A 22,277-nucleotide genomic window follows, 5' to 3' on the forward strand; every position below is an offset into this window, starting at 1 on the left:
TCTCAAGTGCTCAATGAGTTGTGTAACAGTGCAATGTCGATTACAACAGGGTGTTGCGCTTTGAGTTTGAAAGACAACTTATAATGATATTTAAACCCAACATTGTTACTCACAATGGTTCTATAAGGTGTCCCAGTGACCTCTTAGCCAACACTTGGCGATCAGCAGACTATCAAAGCAATATGGCATCAATAGCTCTCTCAGGAAGCATGAAGAAATGGGGTGGGGGGGTGGAGGGGGGGAGCTAGGGGCCTGAAGCTTAAAATGAGGCTTTGCTTGAACAGGAGCCAATTTAGACAGGCAAACACATGGTAATAGGTAACAGTACTTAGTATGTGTAAGGGCACAGGCAGCTAATTTTGAATGACCTCAAGGAGGTAGAATGGCAGTTGTATTGAGACAAACAGCAAAGCTGAGTCTTTGGTATCTCATTTGCACATTTCAATACTCTTCAAGATGATTAAAAAAAACGCAAAATACCAGCAGAAATATTGGCAGGGAAAGTGCTAGGGACACCCGGTAGATCTGTTAGCATCTGAATGCCAAAGCAGAGGCTACAGTACAGGGTAGGAATATTCCATCAGATAGGGGATTACCTTTTTTAGAAGCAAGTGTTAAACATGACCCCACTGCTTTCCTTCATCATGTGATATGTCCCATAGCAACCACCCCACAGCAACCAACCCCATAGGATCACTGGAATGTGCAGTTAACCACCACTTACATAGAACTGAATAGAGAATTCCAAGCTCATTTTATCTGGATTGCAATTTCTGGTTGAAGGTCTTCCAGGAGATTTTGTCTCATGAACTCCTGTTTCCCATTGCCCCTGTCTCCACACTCCCAGTCTTGGCTGTTCAATATGTTGCCTGACAGCGCTAGGGACGTGGTTTCAATTCCACCTTTGGGAACTGCCTATGTGGAGTTTGCACATTTTCTCCCATCTGTGTGGGTTTCCTCTAAAGAACAAATAACAAAGAAAGCACAGGAACAGGTCCTTCGATCCTCTATCTAAACTCATCACCTATTTTCTAAGGATCTGTATCCCTTTGCTCCCTGCTCATTCATGTATCTGTCAAGATACACCTTAAATGACGCTGTTGTGCCCACCTCTACCACGTCTGCTGGCAATACATTCCAAGCACCCACCACCCTTTGTGTAAAGAACTTTCCACACATATCTCCCTTAAATTTTTTCCCTCTCACCTTGAACTTGTGACCCCTAGTAATTGAATCTCCCATTCGGGGAAAAAGCTTCTTGCTATCTATCCTGTCTATACCTCTCATGATTTTATAGACCTCAGTCAGGTCCATCCTCAACCTCGGTATTTCTAATGAAAATTATCTTAATTTACTCAACCTCTCTTCATAGTTGGTGCCATCACACTAGGCAACATCCTGGTGAATCTCCTCTGCACCCTCTCCAAAGCATCCACATCCTCCTCGTAATGTAGCGAGCAGAACTGTACGCAGTATTCCAAATATGGCCGAACCAAAGTCTGATACGACTATGACATGACTTGCCAATTCTTGTACTCAATACCCCCTTCGATGAAGGAAAGCATGCTGACTGCCTTCTTGACCACTCTATTGACCTGCATTGCCACCTTCAGGGTACAATGGACCTGACCACCCAGATTTTTCTGTATATCAATTTTCCCCAGAGTTTATCCATTTACCATCTAGTTCACTCTTGAACGGGATCTTTCAAAATGCATCACCTCGCTTTTGCCAGATTGAACTCGATCTGCCATTTCTCCGCCCAACTCTCCAATCTATCTACATTCTGCTACAGTCTCTGACAGTCCCCTTCACTATCTGCTACTCCACCAACCTTAGTGTCATCTTCAAACATGATAGTCCGACCACCTGTACCTTCCTCCAGATCATTTATGTATATCACAAACAACAGTGGTCGCAATATGGATCCCTGTGGAACACCACTGTCACAGTTCTCCATTTTGAGAAACTCCCTTCCACTACTTCTCTCTGTCTCCTGCTGCCTAGCCAGTTCACTATCCATCTAGCTAGTGCACCCTGACCCCATGAGACTCCACTTTCTCCATCAGCCTACCATGGGGAATCTTATCAAATGCCTTACTGAAGTCCATGTATATGACATCTACAGCCCTTCCCTTATCAACCAACTTTGTCACTTACTCAAAGAATTCTATTAAGTTGGTAAGACATGACCTTCCATGCACAAAACCATGCTGCCTATCACTGATAAGCCCATTTTCTTCCAAATGTAAATAGATCCTATCCCTCAGTATCTTCTCCAGCATCTTCCCTACCATTGACATCAGGCCCACCTGTCTATAATTACCTGGATTTCTCTAGGTACTCTAGTTTCCTCCTACAGTCCAACAATGTGCAGATTAGGTGGATTGGCCATGAGAAATGCATGGTTACAGGGAAAAGAAGAGGGGTTTGGTCTGTATGGGATGGTCTTCAGAGGGTTGGTGTGGTCTTGGTGGGCCGAATGGCCTGCTTCCACACTGTAGGGATTCTATGATTCCATGTCTACCTCCTGGTTCACTGTTTTCTGAGGTTAATTGGGAACCACAAAAAAACTCTTCGATGTTCAAGTGGATGATTTAATTGTTGGATCTTAATCCACAATTACTTCAAAAGCACAAACTTTCAGAAAGCCTTTGCCCTATCAGCGATAATTTTATGAAGAAAAAACAAGAGTATATAAAAAATGGTACTCACACGGTTCTTGTGATCACCACTGTAGGTTTTCTCCAGGGTTTCCCACGACCACTTCCAGGAGATCGCTTTTCTATTCCAGGGGACTCCAGGCCCATCCTGGAGAGTTGGCAACCACATGTGAAAACCCTGCAGGAGCTGGCTGTATCAAACACAGAAGTTAAAGGCTTATGCATAGTCTAAAGGTCTTCCCATCAGCACACTACCTGCACTCTCTTCACGGTGGTGCCAACTCCACAGATACTTCCTGCAGTGATGATAAGGAGTCAAATACTTCATAGCCACAGCCCCACACACTATGCTGCAGTCTAACAGATACAATGGTGGGACTCGCAGTCATTTGGTAGCATCAGCACTATTTAACACCATTGATGCCAACCTCCATACACATTACAATGCAAATTATTCCACCTACGCCATGGTACAACATGGTACAACATGGTATCAAAGCCACGTTCTTGAACAAAGAAAAGAGAAAGACAGCCCTGCATTTATACTCTTTTTTGTTAATGACCATTTGAAAGCACTTACAGCCAATGAAATACTTTTTTAAAAACTGTTGTCACTGTTGCAGTGTCGGGAACTCAGCAGTTCTGAGTAAAGGTCAGTGGACCCGAAACATTAACTTTGATTTCTCTCCACACATGCTGCCAGCCCCGTTTAGGTTTTCCAGCAATTTCTGTTTTTGTTTCAGCAGCTAATTTGCCTTCAGCAAACTCTCACATGACCCGATTGTTTAGTTTTGTCATGTTGCCCGAGGGACACATATTGAGCAGAATATCAGGAATAACTTTGCTGGTCTTCTTCAAAACATAGCCATGGGATCTGTGCCACACATTAAATTACAGACAATCCCTGATTAACACATATCTGTCTTACATATGCTTGTATTTATGAATGAGATCTCATATCAGGCTTTATTAATATTCATTTTAAAGATCCAACATGTGAATGTTTTCCAGTACATACAATTGTACTGTGTTGTGTTCCAACTTGGTTTACAAATCAGATTTATGACTGGAGGGATATGGGCCAGGTGCTGGCAGGTGGGACTAGACTGGGTTGGGATATCTGGTCAGCATGGACGGGTTGGACCGAAGGGTCTGTTTCCATGCTGTACATCTCTATGACTCTATGCTGTTGGAGATAATATAATAGCATGGACAGAGGAACAGCTGACTAGTAGAAGGTGGAGAACTGGCATAAGGGAGATATTTTTGGATTATCCCAATAAAAGGTTGGAAGGCTAGTGGGTGAAAAGTTAGATGGAATGAAATGTGGGGAAATGTGTGTTAAAGGTTGACGCTATTACAATTGTAACATTTAAAAGATATCTGAATTGTTATATGGGTTTGGAGGGACTAGAATAGGTTGGGGTATCTGGTCAGGATGGGTGAGTTGAACCGAAGAATCTGTTTCCATGCTGTACATCTCTAAGACTCTATGACCGTATGTGCTTTGACATGAAGGTTAGAGGAGCTGAATATTATTTAAAAGGAGAAAGTCTTCAGAAAACTACAGGACTGAGGGATTTGGGAATCCTCATCTATGAATCTCAAAAACGAATCATCCACGTTCAGCGAGAAATAGGAAGGTAAATGGAGTGTTTGCTTCGATTTCAAAGGGATTGGATTTTCACAATCGGGAGGTTTTGCTAAAACTATACAGCACACTAGTCAGACCACAATGGGAATACTGTGCACAGTTGGGCTTTTTATTGATGGTAAGATTGGGATTGGGGGCACACCAGAGAAGGTTCACTAGGCAGGTATAAAGGGATTGGCTTATGAGGAGACATTGAGTCATTTGGGCCTGTGCTATGATTGGTGGGCAGCTTCTGCAGTGCCAACGGTGTCAGAAGAGAATGGTGAACTGAAGGAAGTTCACACAGAAGTGCCATGGACATTGGAGATAGTGGGTCTTGACAGCAGAGGGAGTGAGCACTGTACGGAACGGTTGGGTGGAGGGATAGGTGGACAAGGTGGTGTGTTTTCAAGGACAGGCAGATAGGTACAAAGGGGAGGGCTTATGGTTTTAGGGCATGCACAATACACCCATGTCGTCCAACGAAGCAACACCCCTTCCTTCCTGTCCTTGCACCAACTTTGTTGAGAAAACGGCCTTCATATTCTTGCTTACTTTCAACTCCCAGTAGCAAGTGGCAGTGGAGGTGGATGAATTAATTTCCACAGAGTTGGGTCTTACCCATGACTGACCCCTCACTGTTATAGGGACCATTTCAGGGTTTGGTACGGTAGGGTGAGCCAGCCAGCTGACCTATTTTATAAAGATTAATGAGATCCCATTTTGAAGAAGAACAGGCAAGCTATTCCTAATATTTATCCCTCAATCAACATCACCAGAATAAACGATCTGGTCACTTAACACACTGTTCATCCACTGAATACATTGCAATAGGGTTAGAGATAAGGTTACACTACCACCCCTTTCCACAGTGAGGCGACAAAATACAATTACTTTCATGCATTGAAATACCAGCATCCACTGACTGCTCCAAATTCACAGACACACAACAGGTACAGCTCATAGTATTAAACTCCTAAACACTTGTCTGTCACTGATAATGGGGCATGGCATTGGAAAAGGTACAGCAGGTCAGGTAGCATCCAACAAGCAAAAGAGTCACCTTTTTGGTCAGGATCTGAAACTCTTGATTGCTCCAGCATCTGCAGTCCCCATTGTCTCCTTGTTGGCGGTTCTGAACACACTTAGCCATTTCAGTAACTTCCTATGACAAGACATTGTTTATACAGCTCTCTGAAATCTGTGTAATCCTGTACATCAGGCGACGAGAGATATTCTAGCTGTATCCATTCTTCAAATGCTCTCAAACTGTGTCTTTTTTCAATTTTCAGCAGTGTTTCCTGTTCAAACCATGTTCTAATGATTTATTTGTATTCAATATATCCTCAAGACTTTCAGTGTTCCTCTCACCCAAGCCGTCTCTGTAGTTAGCACTGTTTGTTGAACATCTTTGCTCTTGTTTCATATATCATGGGCAGTGCATTGAGTATAGGAGTTGCGGCATTATGTTGCAGCTGTATAGGACATTGATTAGGCCACTCTTGGAATACAACATTGAGTTCTGGTCTCCCTGCTACCGGAAAGATGTTGTTAAATTCGAAAGAGTGCATAAAAGATTTACAGGAAGTTTGCAAGGATGGAGGGTTTGAACTATAGGGAGAGGCTGAATAGGCTGGGGCTAATTTTCCTGGTGTGTCGACAGCTGAGGGGTGACCTTACAAAGATTTATAAAACCATGAGGGACATGGATAGGGTGAATAGACAAGGTCTTTTCCTTAGGGTAGGGGAGTTCAATCTAGAGGACGTAAGTTCAAATTGGGAAAGATTTAAAAGAGGCGTAAGGGGTAACTTTTTCACACAGAGGGTGATGTGTGTATGGAATGAGCTGCCAGAGGAAGTGGTGGGGGCTGGTACCATGACAACATTTAAAAGGCACCTAGTTGGGTACATGAACAGGAAGGGTTTAGAGGGATATGGACCAAATGCTGGCAAATGGGAGTAGATTAATTTGCGATATATGGCATGGACAAGTTGGACCAAAGGGTCTGTTTCTGTGCTGTACATCTCTATGACTCTATATCCCTCTATATCCCTGTAATACAAGGCTAAGCAACATGAGACACATAAACTGCCAAACGTACAGGTAGAGTAGCTTCTCCTTCCTTCAAACAGATACATGGTGCAAACCTCAAAATGAAGCAATAGTGCTAACCATTACCTGCCAATCATGTGTAATCTGACCCATTTTGCTCCTAAGAACCACCATCAATTTCAATTCACTGCAGGAAATGATGATGGGTCTGTGTTTAACCACGATCCTCAGACACTGATTATGCCCAAAGGAAAACAGGCCAGCAAGAGAAACAAAAATAAAACCAATGGTTCAATGGAAAACAAAAGCAAAATACTGGGATGCACAGACACTTGAATTAAAAGCAGAAGAAGCTGGAAATACACAACAGGTCAGGCAGTTCCTGTGGAGAGAGAAGCACAGTTAAACATTTCAGATCTGAGCTATTTTTCTGAAGCTTTAGTCTATACTCCACCATGAGTACAGCATGAACAAAGAAGCATAGTGAACCAATCACATTGCCAGGCGTCAAAAGTGGAGGTGGAAGGGTTGCAGATGACTCTTGAACTACAGAACTGTGGCTCAATGGTAGTATGCTCAAATGGTTGCAGGTTCCCAGCCCCACTCTAGAGAATTGACCACAACATCCAGGATGACATTCCAGTGCATTACTGAGGGAGTGCTGTGCTGTCAGAGATGTTAAACATACAACCACTCTATGCAACAGTTCCAACAACACTCCAGCAGCTTGACACAATCCAGGATAAAGGAGTCCATTTGATTGGCACCCCATCTAACACCTTCAACACTCACTCTCTCCACCATTGATTCTCAGTAGTAGCAGTGTGCACCTTCTCAAAGATGCACTGCAACAACTCACCAAGACTCCTAGTCATCACCTTCCAAATCCATGACTTTTTCCACCTAGAATCACAAGGGCAGTAGATACATGGGAACGCCACTAACTGCAAGTTCCCCTCCAAGCCATTCACTATCCATATTTGGACATATATCACTATTTCTTCAGTGTCGTTGGGTCAAAATCCTGGAACTCTCTCCCTCAAAGTGATATGGTTGTTCTTTCTCAACATGGCTTGCAGAGTTTCAAGATAACAGCCTGGCATCCCCTGCACAAGGGCAATTAGGGATGGGTAAGAGATAGTGACCCAGCCAGCAATGCCCATATTTCATGAATGAATAGGGAAATGCAGCATATAGAAACATAAAGGAGGCTGTCTTGTGGCACAGTGGTAGTGTCCCTATCTCTGAGGCAGAAGGCAAAAGTTCAAGTCCCACCAGAAGTGTGTCTAAACTAGTTGTTAATAAAAATATCAAAAGTACTGTAGGAAACTATATTGGGATGTGGGTTGAGTGTTTATGCTTTGGTTTCAGTTTAGCTATTGTGCAAAATAGTTTAGAAAGAATATGAATATTTCCTCTTTGTTACTGGTGTTTTTCTTAGGCTGTGACAAGTGGACATTCACTGGCCCAGCATGGATTGGTCATTATCATGGATTTGTCTGAACAGCCACATCTAACAAGCACGGGCCCTACAAACATGGCTTTCTTGTAACAACCTTCCATCTGACGTAGACAACACTCGGTGGCTCGAAACAGCTGCTCATCAGCCACATCAAGATACAGCGGTTCTTTGTTCCTCAGTTTCTATAGCAACGCGCCAACCTTTTCGCTTGGCCCAGTCATGGGAGGATGTTTCTCAAAGCCAAAACCAGGTGACTACCCTTTCAAATGCTGCATTAATTTCTCCTCATAATTAAGGAGGGTTCAATACATTTTGAATAATTCTGACTGAAGTATGTCAACATGCTGAGTGAGGGGGGAGCTCAGAGGAATTTTAAATCTCTTTCATCCATACTCATTGCAGCTTAGGGAGCCTTTGAAAACTTGTTTATCCCTGAGAGCACCAAATTTCCACAACAGCTTCCAACACAATCCTATTAAAAAAAACATTTCTCTCACTGATCATGAGAGCTCTCAATTTCTCAGTACGCTTAAAGCTGCACTGTGTTACTGACTTTATTTATTCAGCTTGATTCTCCACATGAATAATCACACTCATCAAGACTAAAATCAATTTTGACACCTTTAAAAAGAAATCATTTGCAAAGTCAGAGAACCCCTACAGTGTGGAAGCAGGCTGCATTTGGCCCATTGAGCCCATACTGGCCCTCCAAAGAGCATCCCTCTACCCTATCTCTGTAACACTGCATTTCCCATGTCTAATCGGGCGGCACGGTGGCATAGTGGCACAGTGGTTAGCACTGTTGCCTCACAGTGCTAGAGACCCAGGTTCAATTCCCGTCTCAGGCAACTGTCTGTGTGGAGTTTGCACATTCTCCACGTGTCTGTGTGGGTTTGCTCCGGTTTTCTCCTACAGTTAGGTTAGGTGAATTGGCCATGCTAAATTGTCCGTTGTTAGGTGAAGGGGTAAATGTAGGGGAATGGGTCTGGGTGGGTTGCTCTTCAGAGGGTCAGTGTGGACTTGTTGGGCCGAAGCGCCTGTTTCCACCCTGTAAGTAATCTAATCTAATCCACCTAGTTTATATATTCCTGGACACTATGGGCAATTTAGCAAAGCAAATCTACCCTAAGCTGCACATCTTGGGAGGAAATCCATGTACACACAGGGAGAATGTGAAAACTCCACATAGACAGTTACCCGAGGGTGGGATCAAACCCAGATCCCTGGTTCTATGAGGCAACAGCGATACCTACTCAGCTACTGTGCCACCCTGTTTCATTTCTGTGCAATATTCTGCATCCTTTATACTAACATTATGAAAACTGATATAATTTGGAGAGCTGGCTGGGTCAGATTTATTAATTTGTAAAGTTCAAGGATACAAACTAAGAAATTACTGCTGCCAGTATTATTGATTGACTGCTCAATGTGGTCATCTAACATTTCACAGTGCCAACCAATTTAAAATAAACAGATGAGTGTTTCTGTTAAAAGGGGAATGGTGGAATGTTTTGTGAATAGATAAAGCCCTCATCCACTTTCTAGGCTGCAGATATGCATATAATGTGCTGACCAGGTGGAATTACTGAACCAAGCAATGCAGGCGAGAAGGTTTAATGCCCAGCTTATAGAGTCATAGAGTTATACTGCATGGAAACAGACCCTTCGGTCCAGCCAGTCCATGCCGACCATAATCTCAAACTAAACTAGTCTCACTTGTCTGCATTTGGCCCATATCCCTCTTAACCCTTCCTAGTCATGTAATTATCTAAATGCCTTTTAAACTTTGTAACTGTACCCGCATCTATCATTTCCTCTGGCACTTCATTCCACACACGAACCACCCTCTGTGTAAAACAAATTGTTCCTCATGTCTCACCTTAAAAATATACTCCTTAGTCTTGAAATCCCCTACCCTAGGGAAAGGACACCTGCCATTCACCTTATCTATACCCCTCATAGAGTCATAGAGTCATACACAATGGAAGCAGACCCTTCGGTCCAACTCGTCCATGCTGACCAAATATCCTAAATTAATCTGCCATTTGCCAGCATTTGGCCCATATCCCTCTAAATCTTTCCTATTCATGTACCCATCGTCATTATTTTATAACCATCTATAATGTTACCCCTTAACCTCCTGCACTCTGGTGAAAAATGTCCCAGACTATCCAGCCTCTCATTACAACTCAAACCCTCAATTCCCAGCCACCACCTAGCAAATTTTTTCTGAACCTGATATGGAGTGATACACGCATCAAATGGTGTTGTATTAATCTTCACAAAAGTCAAAGGTCGTCAGGTAGCTGCATGGGGTGGTGAAGGTATCAGGTACTGCAGTTAATATCAGCACTTATGGATGAGACATCCTACTTATGGCTAACATACGTGACTCTTAATTGCACTTAATTCCAGATCTGTTACCTGGTTATGCTGGTCCTTATGTGAAGTAAAGCTAGTGGGGAATGAATCAAAATCACATCAGGACCCTTTCTAGTTGGACCATTTTCTCCTCAGTTTCTGCTGGACTTGCAGCAGAAGGTTGGGAAATTCCCCAGCAGAATTTCAGGACCATTGTGCAGTGAGAGATGTAGGCCCATGCAATATGATTCTGTACCTAGGTCTCATTGTACCTAAGATGGCCCCATAACTGGTGACTTATAAGCTTTTCTCTGTACTCAGCTGAGTATATGTGACAATAAACCCAATTCAGTTCAATGTATTTTTTTTAGAACAAGATCTAGATACAATATCCTTACTTCTCTTCATTTGTGTACTGTGACTGGCAGCCACTGTCCATTCAGGCTCACAAACTGAACTGTTTATGCACTAAATTTGGGGCCAGGTTCAAGTGCTGACAGTGGAAGACTTAGGAGTTATTGCTTGGTCCAGTAATGGTGTTGATTCAGCACTGGAAGCAAAATTAAGCTGGAGTCACTCATTCATTATCCAGGTGCCTACTAAAGTGCAAAGGAAGGAGAGCTACTCAGCAAAAGCAGAGAATCTCGAACAAAGTACTTTGTGTATTATGAGTTTCTTATTGTCACATATAGCTAGAAAAATACAGTGAAAAGTGTTTTATTGCCACAATCCAATGTCATTTTGAGTTACAAAAAGATGAAAAGAAATTACATAAATAGAGTTCATCCTCTGTCTCCTGGGAGGACCAGTTCCAATACCGTACAACCCAGATGGCCTCCTTCTTCAAAGACCGCAAATATCCCCCTAGACATGATCGACGATGCCCTCCACCACATCTCCTCCACTTCCTGCTCCTTCGCCCTTGAGCCCCGCCCCTCCAATCATCACCAGGACAGAACCCCACTGGTCCTCACCTACCACCCCACCAACCTCCATATACATTGTATCATCCGTCGTCATTTCCGCCACCACCAAACGGGCCCCACCACCAGGGATATATTTCCCTCCCCTCCCCTAACAGTTTTCTGAAAAGACCACTCCCTCCGTGACTCCCTCGTCAGGTCCACATCCCCCACCAACCCAACCTCCACTCCTGGCACCTTCCCCTGCAACCGCAAGAAATGCAAAACTTGCGCCCACACCTCCCCCTTACTTCCTTCCAAGGCTCCAAGGGATCCTTCCATATCTACCACTAATTCACCTGCACCTCCACACACATCATTTACTGCATCCGCTGCACCCGATGTGGCCTCCTCTATATTGGGGAGACAGGCTGCCTACTTGCGGAACGTTTCAGAGAACACCTCTGGGACACCCGGACCAACCAACCCAACCACCCCATGGCTCAACACTTCAACTCCCCCTCCCATTCCACCAAGGACATGCAGGTCCTTGGACTCCTCCATCGCCAGACCAAAGCAACATGACGGCTGGAGGAAGAGCGCCTTCAATCACAAGGGATAAACTCAGATTTCTCCAGTTTCCTCATTTCCCCTCCCCCCACCTTGTCTCAGTCCCAACCCTCGAACTCAGCACCACCTCCCTAACCTGCAATCTTCTTCCTGACCTCTCTGCCCCCACCCCCACTCCGGCCTATCACCCTCACCTTAGCCTCCTTCCACCTATCGCATTTCCAACGCCCCTCCCCCAAGTCCCTCCTCCCTACCTTTTATCTTAGCCTGCTGGGCACACTTTCCTCATTCCTGAAGAAGGGCTCATGCCCGAAACATCGATTCTCCTGCTCCTTGGATGCTGCCTGACCTGCTGCGCTTTTCCAGCAACACATTTTCAGCTCTGATCTCCAGCATCTGCAGTCCTCACTTTCTCCCCAAAATACTTCAGAGTCTAGTTTGATTCTTCCTTTTTCGTTCACTCATGGGACTTGGGCGTGCTTGGCTGGACCAGCATTTATTGCCCATCTCTAGTTGCCCCTTGAGAAGGTGAGAGTGAGCTGCCTTTTTGAATCATTGCAGTCCACCTGCTGTGGGTTGACCCACAATGCCCTTAGGGAGGGAATTCCAGGATTTTGATCCATCGACAGTAAAGAAACAGTGATATATTTCCAAGTCAGGATGGTGAGTGGCTTGGAAAGGAATGTATAGGTTTTGGTGTTCCCATGTATCTGCTGCCCTTGTCCTTCTAGATGGAAGTGGTCATGGATTTGGAAGGTGCTGTCTGAGTATCTCTGGAGAATTTCTGCAATGCATCCTGTAGATAGTACACACTATTGCTACTGAGCATAGGTGGTGGAGGGAGTGGATGTTTGTGGATGTGGAGCCAGTCATGTCAGTGCTCTGTCCTAGTTGATGTTAAGTTGGACCTGTACTCATCCAGGCAAATGGGGAGTATTCCTTCACATTCCTGACTTGTGCCTTGTAGGTAATGGACAGGCTTTGGGGTGTCAGGAGGTGAGTTACTCACTGCCGTATTCCTATCCTCCGACCTGCTCTTGTAGCCATTGTGTTTTTTGGCGAGTTCAGTTCAGTTTCTGGTCAACAGCTACACCCAGGATGTTAATAGTGGGACATTCATTGATGGTAACACCATTGAATTTCAAAGGACAATGGTTAACTTGTCTCTTTTTGGAGATAGTCATTGCTTGGCATTTGTATGGTGTGAATATTGCTTTCCACTTGTCGGCCCAAGCCAGGATTTTGTCCAGACCTTGTTGCATTTGAAAATGGACTGCTTCAGTATCTGAGGATTTGCAAATGGCGCTGATTATGTAATCATTAGTGAACATCGAACTTTATGGTAGAGGGAAGGTCATTGCTGAAGCAGCTGAAGAAGGTTGGACCCAGGACACTATTCTGAAGAACTCCTGCAGAGACGTCCTGGACGTGGGATGATTGACCTCCAACAACCAAAACCATCTTTTTATCGGCCAGGTATGACACCAACCAATGGAGAGCTTGCTCCATCCATTCCTGTGGATTCCATATTTGCTAGAGCTCCTTGATGCCACACTCTGTTGAATGCAACCTTGATGCCTTGGTGCCAGGGGCATCACTACATTGTGCTTTGCTACAACACTACCAATCTCATTAAGTTGCTTTTCCATTGTCAAACTCATCACCTTCAGGAGGAGAGGATTCTGCCCTGGAATCCATTCCCTGGGATCTTCCCAAGAGCTGTCATGTGTCCTGGCTTACCATCCAATGATGGAAGTTGAATGGAATCTAAAAGCTGGAGTGGGTGAAGGCAGGTGTGGGGGAGGGGAGGAGGAACAGAGAGGGTGGGTGGCATTCCCTACCAGCCAGCAGGAGGCCACCTCCAGACTAACCCTGGCTGCCTTGAGGAACTGGAGACTGACCAGAAGGTGGTGTCAGTGCCTGAAGATCTAGCCTAATGATTCAAAGATCTTCATGACTTTGTAGGAAACAATAACCAAATTCAATTTTTATGAATGGTTTTGAAAGGAGCTGTAGATTGCAAAAACAGCACTGGCATCTCTCTCCATTAGAGACAGACAATGGGTTATGTATAACATAAGAGTAACCACTCTACAGGGTAAAGAGACAGTACCTCCATTATTCCCACAGTTGGTATGGGGACTGAACCCACACTACTGGCTTAATTCTGAATCACACCATAGTCATCGAAGCTGATTGACCTTCCTATTTTACAAACACACTCGTATACCACACAGTGACTAACTGGAAATTCAATTTGGAAATTCAAACGAAACAGTAATTGCAGGAACATCACTCTTTGTGTTCTTGATGTGCAGTGGTGTAGAAGGAAATGGATAGTCAACACTTCCACGGTATCCGATTCATTAACGATCAGAGTAAAGGGAGAAATCTTAATTTAAAACAAGAAGAATATTGCAGATGCCAACCAACTGAAATAAAAGCAGAACATGCTGGAAATGCTCAGCATGCTTTCAATGAAAGGGCACTGATGTGAAACATTGTCTGAACTGTGGAGTATTTCCAGAATTTTGTGATCTTGTTTGAGAAGTTTTACTTCTATTTTACAAAACTGCAACAGTGAGTCAGTCAGACTGCACTGAATTCATTCTTTCCATTCAAAGTGGACAACTTGGCAGACGGGAATGTCACACCAGTAGCAATTAACCGCTATCCTGTAAAATCCAGGCGGATGCGGTATTCAATAATGCATCCCATAATGCAATCTTGTTGCTGTAAGCTGTGCCAACAACTCCCACCCCTACCCCCTGAGGAACGATTTGCATTTTCTGGAAGGATTTGACAAATCCATTAACTCTGTGCCTCAAACTTTAAATTCCCTCAAAGAGATTTCATTCCACTTGCTCATGGCTATTAGCTGGATTTAGAAATCAAAAATTCTTTCCCCTTCTGACCTATGGGTCTTACTGCAGCTACTTAAAACCAAATGCACTCTTCAGAGTGCAGCAGTGATATAGTGTATACCAGTAGCTGATGACTGAGTCCTTTGCTATGTACAAAGTCCTTTGCTAAGATAATCTTCCACCTTTGTTTTCACCAGCATTTCTCAACCTGGGATGTGTTTAAAATTGTAGAATTCAGGTCAATGCCTGACCTGAGAAAAGCAGCCTTTTGTCAAAGATGATAAGTCATCTGATTTTGGTACTGCACGTTCCCTGCTTGTTATTGTTCCCCACAGTGATTGAAGCCGAGAGTGTGGCGCTGGAAAAGCACAGCCAGGCATAGGCAGCATCTGAGGAGCAAGAGAATCGACTTTTCGGGCATAAGCCTTTCATCAGGAATGAGAATTCTGATTCCTGATGACGGGCTTTTGCCCGAAACATTGATTCTCGAATGCTGGCTGACCTGCTGTGTTTTTCCAGCACCACACTCTTGACTCTGATCTCTAGTATCTGCAGTTCTCACTTTCTCCACAGTGATTGAAGTCAGGCCTAGACACAGATATAGAAACCAAGAGCAGGAATATACCATTCAGTCCTTTGAGCTCACTTCGCCAATCAATATGATTGTGGCTGATCTCTATCCCAATGCCATAAAGAATCCTTCTTTATCCCCGCACCCCTTGATGCAATTAAAATCTAAAGACGTATCTATCTCTTTCTTGAATCTATTCATTGACTTGTTTTCCATAGTCTTCCAAGAATACTATCCTTTGATGGAAAATAATTTCTTTATCTCTGCTATAACAAGAATGTAGTGAAACTTGAAAGGGTACAGAAAAGGTTTACATGGATGTTGCCGGAGTTGGAGGGTTTGAGTTAGAGGGAGAGGCTGAATAGGTTGGGACTGTTTTCCCTGGAGCGTCAGAGGCTGAGGGATGACCTTACAGAGGTTTATAAAATCTTGAGGGGCATGGATAGGATAAATATGCAAGGAGTTGAAACTAGAGGGCATAGCTTTAAGGTGAGAGGGGAACAATTTAAAAGGGACCTAAGAGGCAACTTTTTCACGCAGAAGGTGGTGCATGTATGGAATTAGCTGCCAGATGGAGTGGTAGACGTGGATACAATTACAACATTTAGAAGGCATTTGGATGGGTATATGAGTAGGAAAGGTTTAGAGAGGTATGGGCCAAATGCTGGCAAATGGGACTAAATTAATTTAGGATATCTGGTCGGCATGGATGAATTGGATTCCATTCTTACAATTCTATGACTGTATGAATATATGGCTTAGTCCTAAATGGCTATGTCCCCCAGCAGTGAAAACATCCTTCCTGTCTCTCGTCCATCCAACTCTGTTGAATTTTATGCATTTCGATCAGATCCCCTCTGATCCTTCTAAACTTTACTGAATTCAGTCTCTGTTGAACCATTCTCTCCTCATACGATGCTGGTCCCATTCACACTCTGAACCTCTGCTGCACTCCCTCTGTGGCAAGTATATCCTTTCTTAGGTAGGGAGACCAAAGCAGGATGTAGTACACCAGATGTGGTCTCACAACTGCAGCCTGGTGCATTAGTAGTTTGATTGTATGTGTGTTCCACCAGTGAACTAATCCTCTCAATTAACAAGCCATGAGAAGCCATTATTAAGTGAATGTGTTTTATAGATGAGAAGATCTTCAGAATCTCCCATAATCTTCCCCATTGAGTGTCATCTGCTCTTTGTTACCACAGTAACACATTATTTGCAACATTAACAACCATGACCAAGGATAACAAAATCCTCCTGGTCTATCTCACAGTTAAATGGTAGAATCCCTACAGTGTAGAAGCAGGCCATTTGGCCCACACTGACTGTCCGAAGAGCATCCCATCCTGACCTACACCCATTACCCAATCACTGTAACCCTGCACTTTGTATGCCTAATTCACCCAGCTTCCTCATCCATGAACACTATGGGTAATTTAGCATGGCCAGCCACCTAACCTGCACATCTTTGGATTGTGGGATTTCCCAGAGGAAACCCACATAGACACAGAGAGAACAGTCACCCGAGGGTGGAATTGTGCTATGAGGCAACAATGCTAAACACTGATCCACCCTGCCACATATATGTATAAGTAAGAGTCATTGCAGCCAAGCGTATAATTTTATGAGAGCTACATATACAAAACAACAGGGAATTTATTCCTCCCAATATGATTGTCACAACTGGAGAGTTCCATCTTCATCAACTTGAGCTTTCAAAAATCATATCAGAGGATTATTGTTCTTTTATTCATTCATGGATGTGGGCGTTGCCAGTAATTATTGCCCATTTCTAATTGTCTGGAGGGCAGTTAAGGGTCAACCACATTGCTGATGGCCCTGAGTCACAGAAAGGGCACAGCAGCCGGTTTCTCTCCCTGAAGGAAGGACACGAGTGAACCAGAGAGGTTTTCAAACAACAACCAACATGGTCACCGCGAGGCTATCGTTTTATTCCAGATTGTACTGAAATCAATTTCATCATCAGCCCTGGTGGGATTCAAACCCATGTCCCCAGAATACTGGCCGAGAGATTCGGGATTATTGGTCCAATGTCATTACCATGAAACCACTGCATCCCCTACTGCTGGGAGGAGGCCTTCTTTTTAACCAACTTAACAAAGTTGGTATTCCTTTTCCTGATTAGTAACCCGTTTAATGTCCCAGACATTGTGGTATGGGTTTTAATATTTACTCTAAAAGAGACAGCTTTGGTCTGAGAGCATGGAACATTCAATGGGGATCCCTCTCAATCTTTTGTTGTGGAAAGGAATGATAGAGTGGGCTTGATAGGCCGAATGGCACACTCCCATTCTTATTGTTCTATGCTTCTAAATTGCATTTATATGGCGTCTTTAATGTCATTAAAAAAAACATGCAAAAGCAGTTCAGAGAACTACAATCAAACAAAATGTGAGACTGCATAGGAAGATATCACAGGATTAATGATAAAAGCTTGCTCCAAGAAGTAAGTTTTGAAGATTGTCTTAAAGATGGAGAAAAAGATAAAAGAGACAAAGAGATTTGGGGAGAGAATTCCACCAACCGAAGACACAGTCACCAATGATAAGGTGAAGGAAATGGAGAACGTGTAAGAAGCCAAAACTGGAGCACCCATTAGTGGATGTGACAGAGATATGAGAAGGGGAGGCCACACACACACATACACTTATCATTGCTTACAGCCCAAGTCAGACGGTCTGACTTAAATCGTTCTGGTTGTCAGTGGCACGGAAATCTCTGTTTACCCCAGGAAGGATTTGCTGATTGCTGATGGAAGATCATTTCAAGAGAACAACAGTTTCTGTACCAGTCAAAATCCCCATTACCTCGAATTTCTAGATGCTACTAGGCAACATATGTGGGGTTGATTTGGGAACTTTCCCTGCCCCGTCATCATAAACCCCAGTTATATGCACAAACAGGTGTGTGAAGGAGCAGGAGAAACCATTGGTGGCCTCTGGAACATGAGACAGACTGTGGTTAACCATCTAGATCAAGAAAGTGACTGAGGTTGGACTTATGGTACTCTACTCACCTCCTTCTCAATGAAACCCGGGAAACAAAAAGAACTAGAGAAGCAAATATACAAAACACCCAGACTTTGGAAAGCCAACATCTAGTCACAGTCAGTGGGATTTTTGACTACCATGGATGTGATGGCCCCAAAGGGCCTTTTTCTGTGCTGTAGATATCTATGACTGTATGACTGGTGGGTGAGGTGCCTGTCAGGTTGGCGGTTTTGTAATGGATGGCATTGAGTTTCCTGAGGGTTGCTGGGATAAACTAGGTAAGTGAAGAGTAAGTCATCACTCTCCTGAAGTGAACCTTGTACATGATGATAGGCTTGGAGGAGACAAGAGACAAGTTACTTGCTGCAAAATTCACAACCTCAAAGCTGCTCTTGTTAAAACAGAACTTATAATGGCTGGCTCAGCTAACTTTCTAGTCAGTGATAAGCTTTAGGTGTAGAGGGATTCTGCAATGTAATGTGTCAAAGGGAGATTTGGTTTGATTCTCTCTTGCAGATGGTCATTGCCTGGCACTTGCAGAGCGCAAATTTCATTTACCACCGGACAGTCCAGCCTAACTGCTATCCAGGTTGTTCCACGTGCAGTTATGAGCTGTTCAATATGTTAGAGTTTCCCAGTGCCTTCAAGAGCAAAGGAAGTTCCTGTGCCAACATCGGAAACTCTAGAAAGTTCCAAACACAGACAGTAATGAACTCAGAACATGTATACTTTGCATAAACTTTTCACCCTAAGATTGCATAACACCCATTCAGGCTATCCACGGAGATTCCTGACACCCTCTGTATCAGCTTTCTTACTTCATCAAGCATCAGGTCAACTATAGAAGCTTTCCAAATGGATTGAGCTTCAGTGATCCATGACTGGGGTAGTTTCCTTGAAGGTTTGTTAGCCAGATATAACATCTGTCTCAGCAAAACAACAGTCCCATTGGAACTGGCTTCTGATTGCCTTCCTCTGCTTATGACAAGCAATTCAAGTGTGTGTGTGTGTGTGTGTGTGTGTGTGTGTGTGACTCAAACTCCCTCTAATGCAATCAGCGTTGGAGGCCTTAAGGAAACAATATCAGGGCCATCCTGTGGAGAAACAGTGACATTTACTAGCTGAGTACTGGGGCTGGACACAAAGCTCAACGATGCTGGTGGTTCATGGCATCACAGATTAAATTACCACAGTTAGATCTGAGAATCTTTATGAATATTACCTGTTGAAAGCACCCAAGGTAGAGCCAGCAGATGCAGAAGGCAGAATCCTTTGGTGTTGTTCGTCTTAAATCTCCTACACAGTTCCAGTCTCCAAATTTCTGCAGCTGGATTCCTCCCACTTCTCCAAGGTTTCAACCAGGCACTGTGCATGGAAATACTGTCAATAACCACACATAAGAAGAACACTGGCTCTTATGAATACTGAAGATCTAGGTCCCTAAATTCCTTAGCTGAGGATGGTCATTCCCCTGCCTCTGTGAAGGAACAGGAAGTCTCCTCATTTCCACAATTTATTCTCAGTAGGGCTCAGTGTTTTATACAATAAGAACTCTCCTGATTCGCTAAGTGCTTCATCTCGTACTCATCAGTACAGATATATACCCTGAGAGGAGTGATTGGTTGGCAAGAGGATTCTGATTGGTAGCAGCCTTGACATGGAGTGTGCAGCAGTTAATGACAATTGACAGTTAACTACCAACCAGACTTCATTCAGATTTTAAACCAGGCAGAATAATTCCTGAAGAACGGCTTATGCCTGAAACGTTGATTCTTCTGCTCCTCGGATACTGCCTGGCTTGCTGTGTTTTCCAGCACCACATTTTTCAACTCTGGTCTCCAGCATCTGCAGTCCTCACTTTCTCTCAGATTAATTCTGATTGCTTAGGGCATTGGCCTGAGAAATAAACCAGAGAATTTCTGTCACCTATTTTACTGAGTTGAAACAAGCACTGTGCATGTTCATGTTCTTTCTTTTTACAAAGCACAAGGCCCTATGTATATGAACATGCGGCAAGTACTTTTCACAAAGGGTGGAACGCATTGCTAGTAGAGGTAGTAGAGGTAGTAGAGGCAGGCACAGAAGATTCACTTAAGATGCATCTGGACAGATGCATGAGTAGATGGGGAGAAGAGGGATACCGATGCTTAGGAATTGGGCGACAGGTTTAAACAGTGGATTTGGATCAGCTTAGGCTTGGAGGGTGGAAGGGCCTGTTCCTGGGCTGTAAATTTTCTTTGTTCTTTGTTCTATTCAGCCCCTCAAACCTGTTCTGCCATTCAATAAGATCATGGCTGATCTGATTGTAGCCTCAAATCTGCATTTCTGCATAACCCCTAATGACTTTTCACACCTTCACTTCACAAGAATCCATCTATTTCTGCTTTAAAAATATTCAATGACATTGCTTCCATCATCTTCTCAGGATGAGAGCTCCAAAAACTTAGAATTCTTTGAGAGAAAGAAAGAAATCATGTGGGATCAACGGCAATGTGGCAAATCGGAACCAACATCGGCCTAGGGGGTGGAGGTGTTGTGGTAGAAGGCTGTTTGTGTGACTGGAGGCCAGTGTCCTGTGGCACCCCCACTGGGATCAGTGCTGGGTCTATTTCTGTCCATGATATTAACCATTTGGTGAGATGTGGGAAGGATAATAAGTAGGTTTGCAGATGACTGGGCACAAAGATTGGCTGGGCACTTGACAGTGAGAATGGAGGTGTTAGGTTACAGGAGGAGATAGACAGGTTGGTCAGATCGTCAGATCAGTGGCAGATGGAGTGTAACACTGAAAAGTGAGAGATGATGTATTTTGCAAGAAATAACAACACCAGGGAGTACTCAATGAATGACAGGACACTAGGAAGTTCAGAGGAACACAGGGATCTTGGGATGCTTAACCACAGATCCTTGTAAGCAGCAGCAAGGTTAATATGGTGGGTTAAGGCACACAGGACAATTGTTTTTATCAGTTGTGGCTATAGATTATAAGAGCAGGGAGGTTATGTTAGAACTATTTTTAGGCCAGAGCTGCAGTACTGTGTGCACTTCTGGTCACCTCACTACAGGAAAGATGTGATGGTAATGGAGGGGTTGTAGAAGAGATTCACCAGGATACTGCTTGAGAAGAAACGGAAAAGGTAGGATTATTTTCTTTCAAGCAGAGAATGCTGAGAGGGGACCTGATTAAGGTGGTTAAGATTATGAGGAGCAGGAACAGGGTAGATAGAAAGTAGCTGTTCCCCTGAGTTGAAGGTCCAACAACAAGTGGGCATCATTTTAAGATGAAAGCCAGGAGGTTTAGTGGGGATTTGAGACATTGGATTGTCACTGAGTACAGCGGGAATTTGGAATGCATTGCCTGGGAGAGTAACTGAGGCAGGAAACCTGACATACCTTTAAAAAGTACTTGAGTGACCATTTGAAAAGCCATAACATTCAACGCTAAGGGCCAAATTTTGGAAAGTAGGGCTAGAGTAGATTTTGAATAGCTTAATCATTGCAGATCCGATGGGCTGAAGGGTCTCTTTACTGTATGGTTTTATGATACCTACTCTCTGTTTTAAATTGGCTACTCCAAATTATTAAACAGCGACTCCTAGTTCTAGATTCTCCCACAAGAGCAAACATCGTCTCCATATCTACCCTTTCAAAAACCCCTCGGGATCTTGTATGTTTCAATCAAGTTACCTGTATCACTTCTCAACTCCATCAGATATACGTCTAGCCTGGCTAACTGTTTCTCATCAGCCAACTGGCTCACTGAAGGCATTAGTCTGGTAAACCTCTGAAATACCTCCAACACATTTACATCCTTCTGTCAATAAGGTGAGCAATACTTTACACAGTACTCCAGATATGATCTCACCCGTGCCCAACTAAACTGAAATGAAACCTCCCTACCTCTGTATTAACTTCCTCTCATGATGAATGATTATATTCCATTAACTTTACTACTTACATGCCACATCTGTGTATCTTTTGCAATACATGCAATTCAGAGCTCTCACCATTCAAATAATATGCTCTCTAATTATTTCTGCCAACACTTTCCTACATTATACTTGTTTTGCGAATAATTTCCCACTCACTTAACTTACGTACATCTCCTCATAACCTCTTTATATACCCTTGAGAGCTTCCGTTCTGACCTTCCTTTCCCTGGAATGTAGGAGGCTGAGGTTTATGGA

The 22,277-nt window shown here is 43.6% G+C and overlaps 1 protein-coding gene across 6 annotated transcripts in view; it reads left to right on the top strand.

Moving 5' to 3' along the window:
• Positions 1-22,277, top strand: part of aifm3 (AIF family member 3) — a 224,227-nt gene that overhangs the window by 95,576 nt on the left and 106,374 nt on the right. For all 6 annotated transcript variants that reach the window (XM_072587160.1, XM_072587162.1, XM_072587159.1 and 3 more), the window contains one exon: positions 7,791-8,061. In XM_072587160.1, the coding sequence (XP_072443261.1) occupies positions 8,031-8,061 (31 nt within the window). In that variant the 5' untranslated portion in view covers positions 7,791-8,030. The remainder of the gene's footprint in view (positions 1-7,790; positions 8,062-22,277) is intronic.

The sequence above is a fragment of the Chiloscyllium punctatum genome, chromosome 17, assembly GCF_047496795.1.
Source record: "Chiloscyllium punctatum isolate Juve2018m chromosome 17, sChiPun1.3, whole genome shotgun sequence".
NCBI lineage: Eukaryota > Metazoa > Chordata > Chondrichthyes > Orectolobiformes > Hemiscylliidae > Chiloscyllium > Chiloscyllium punctatum.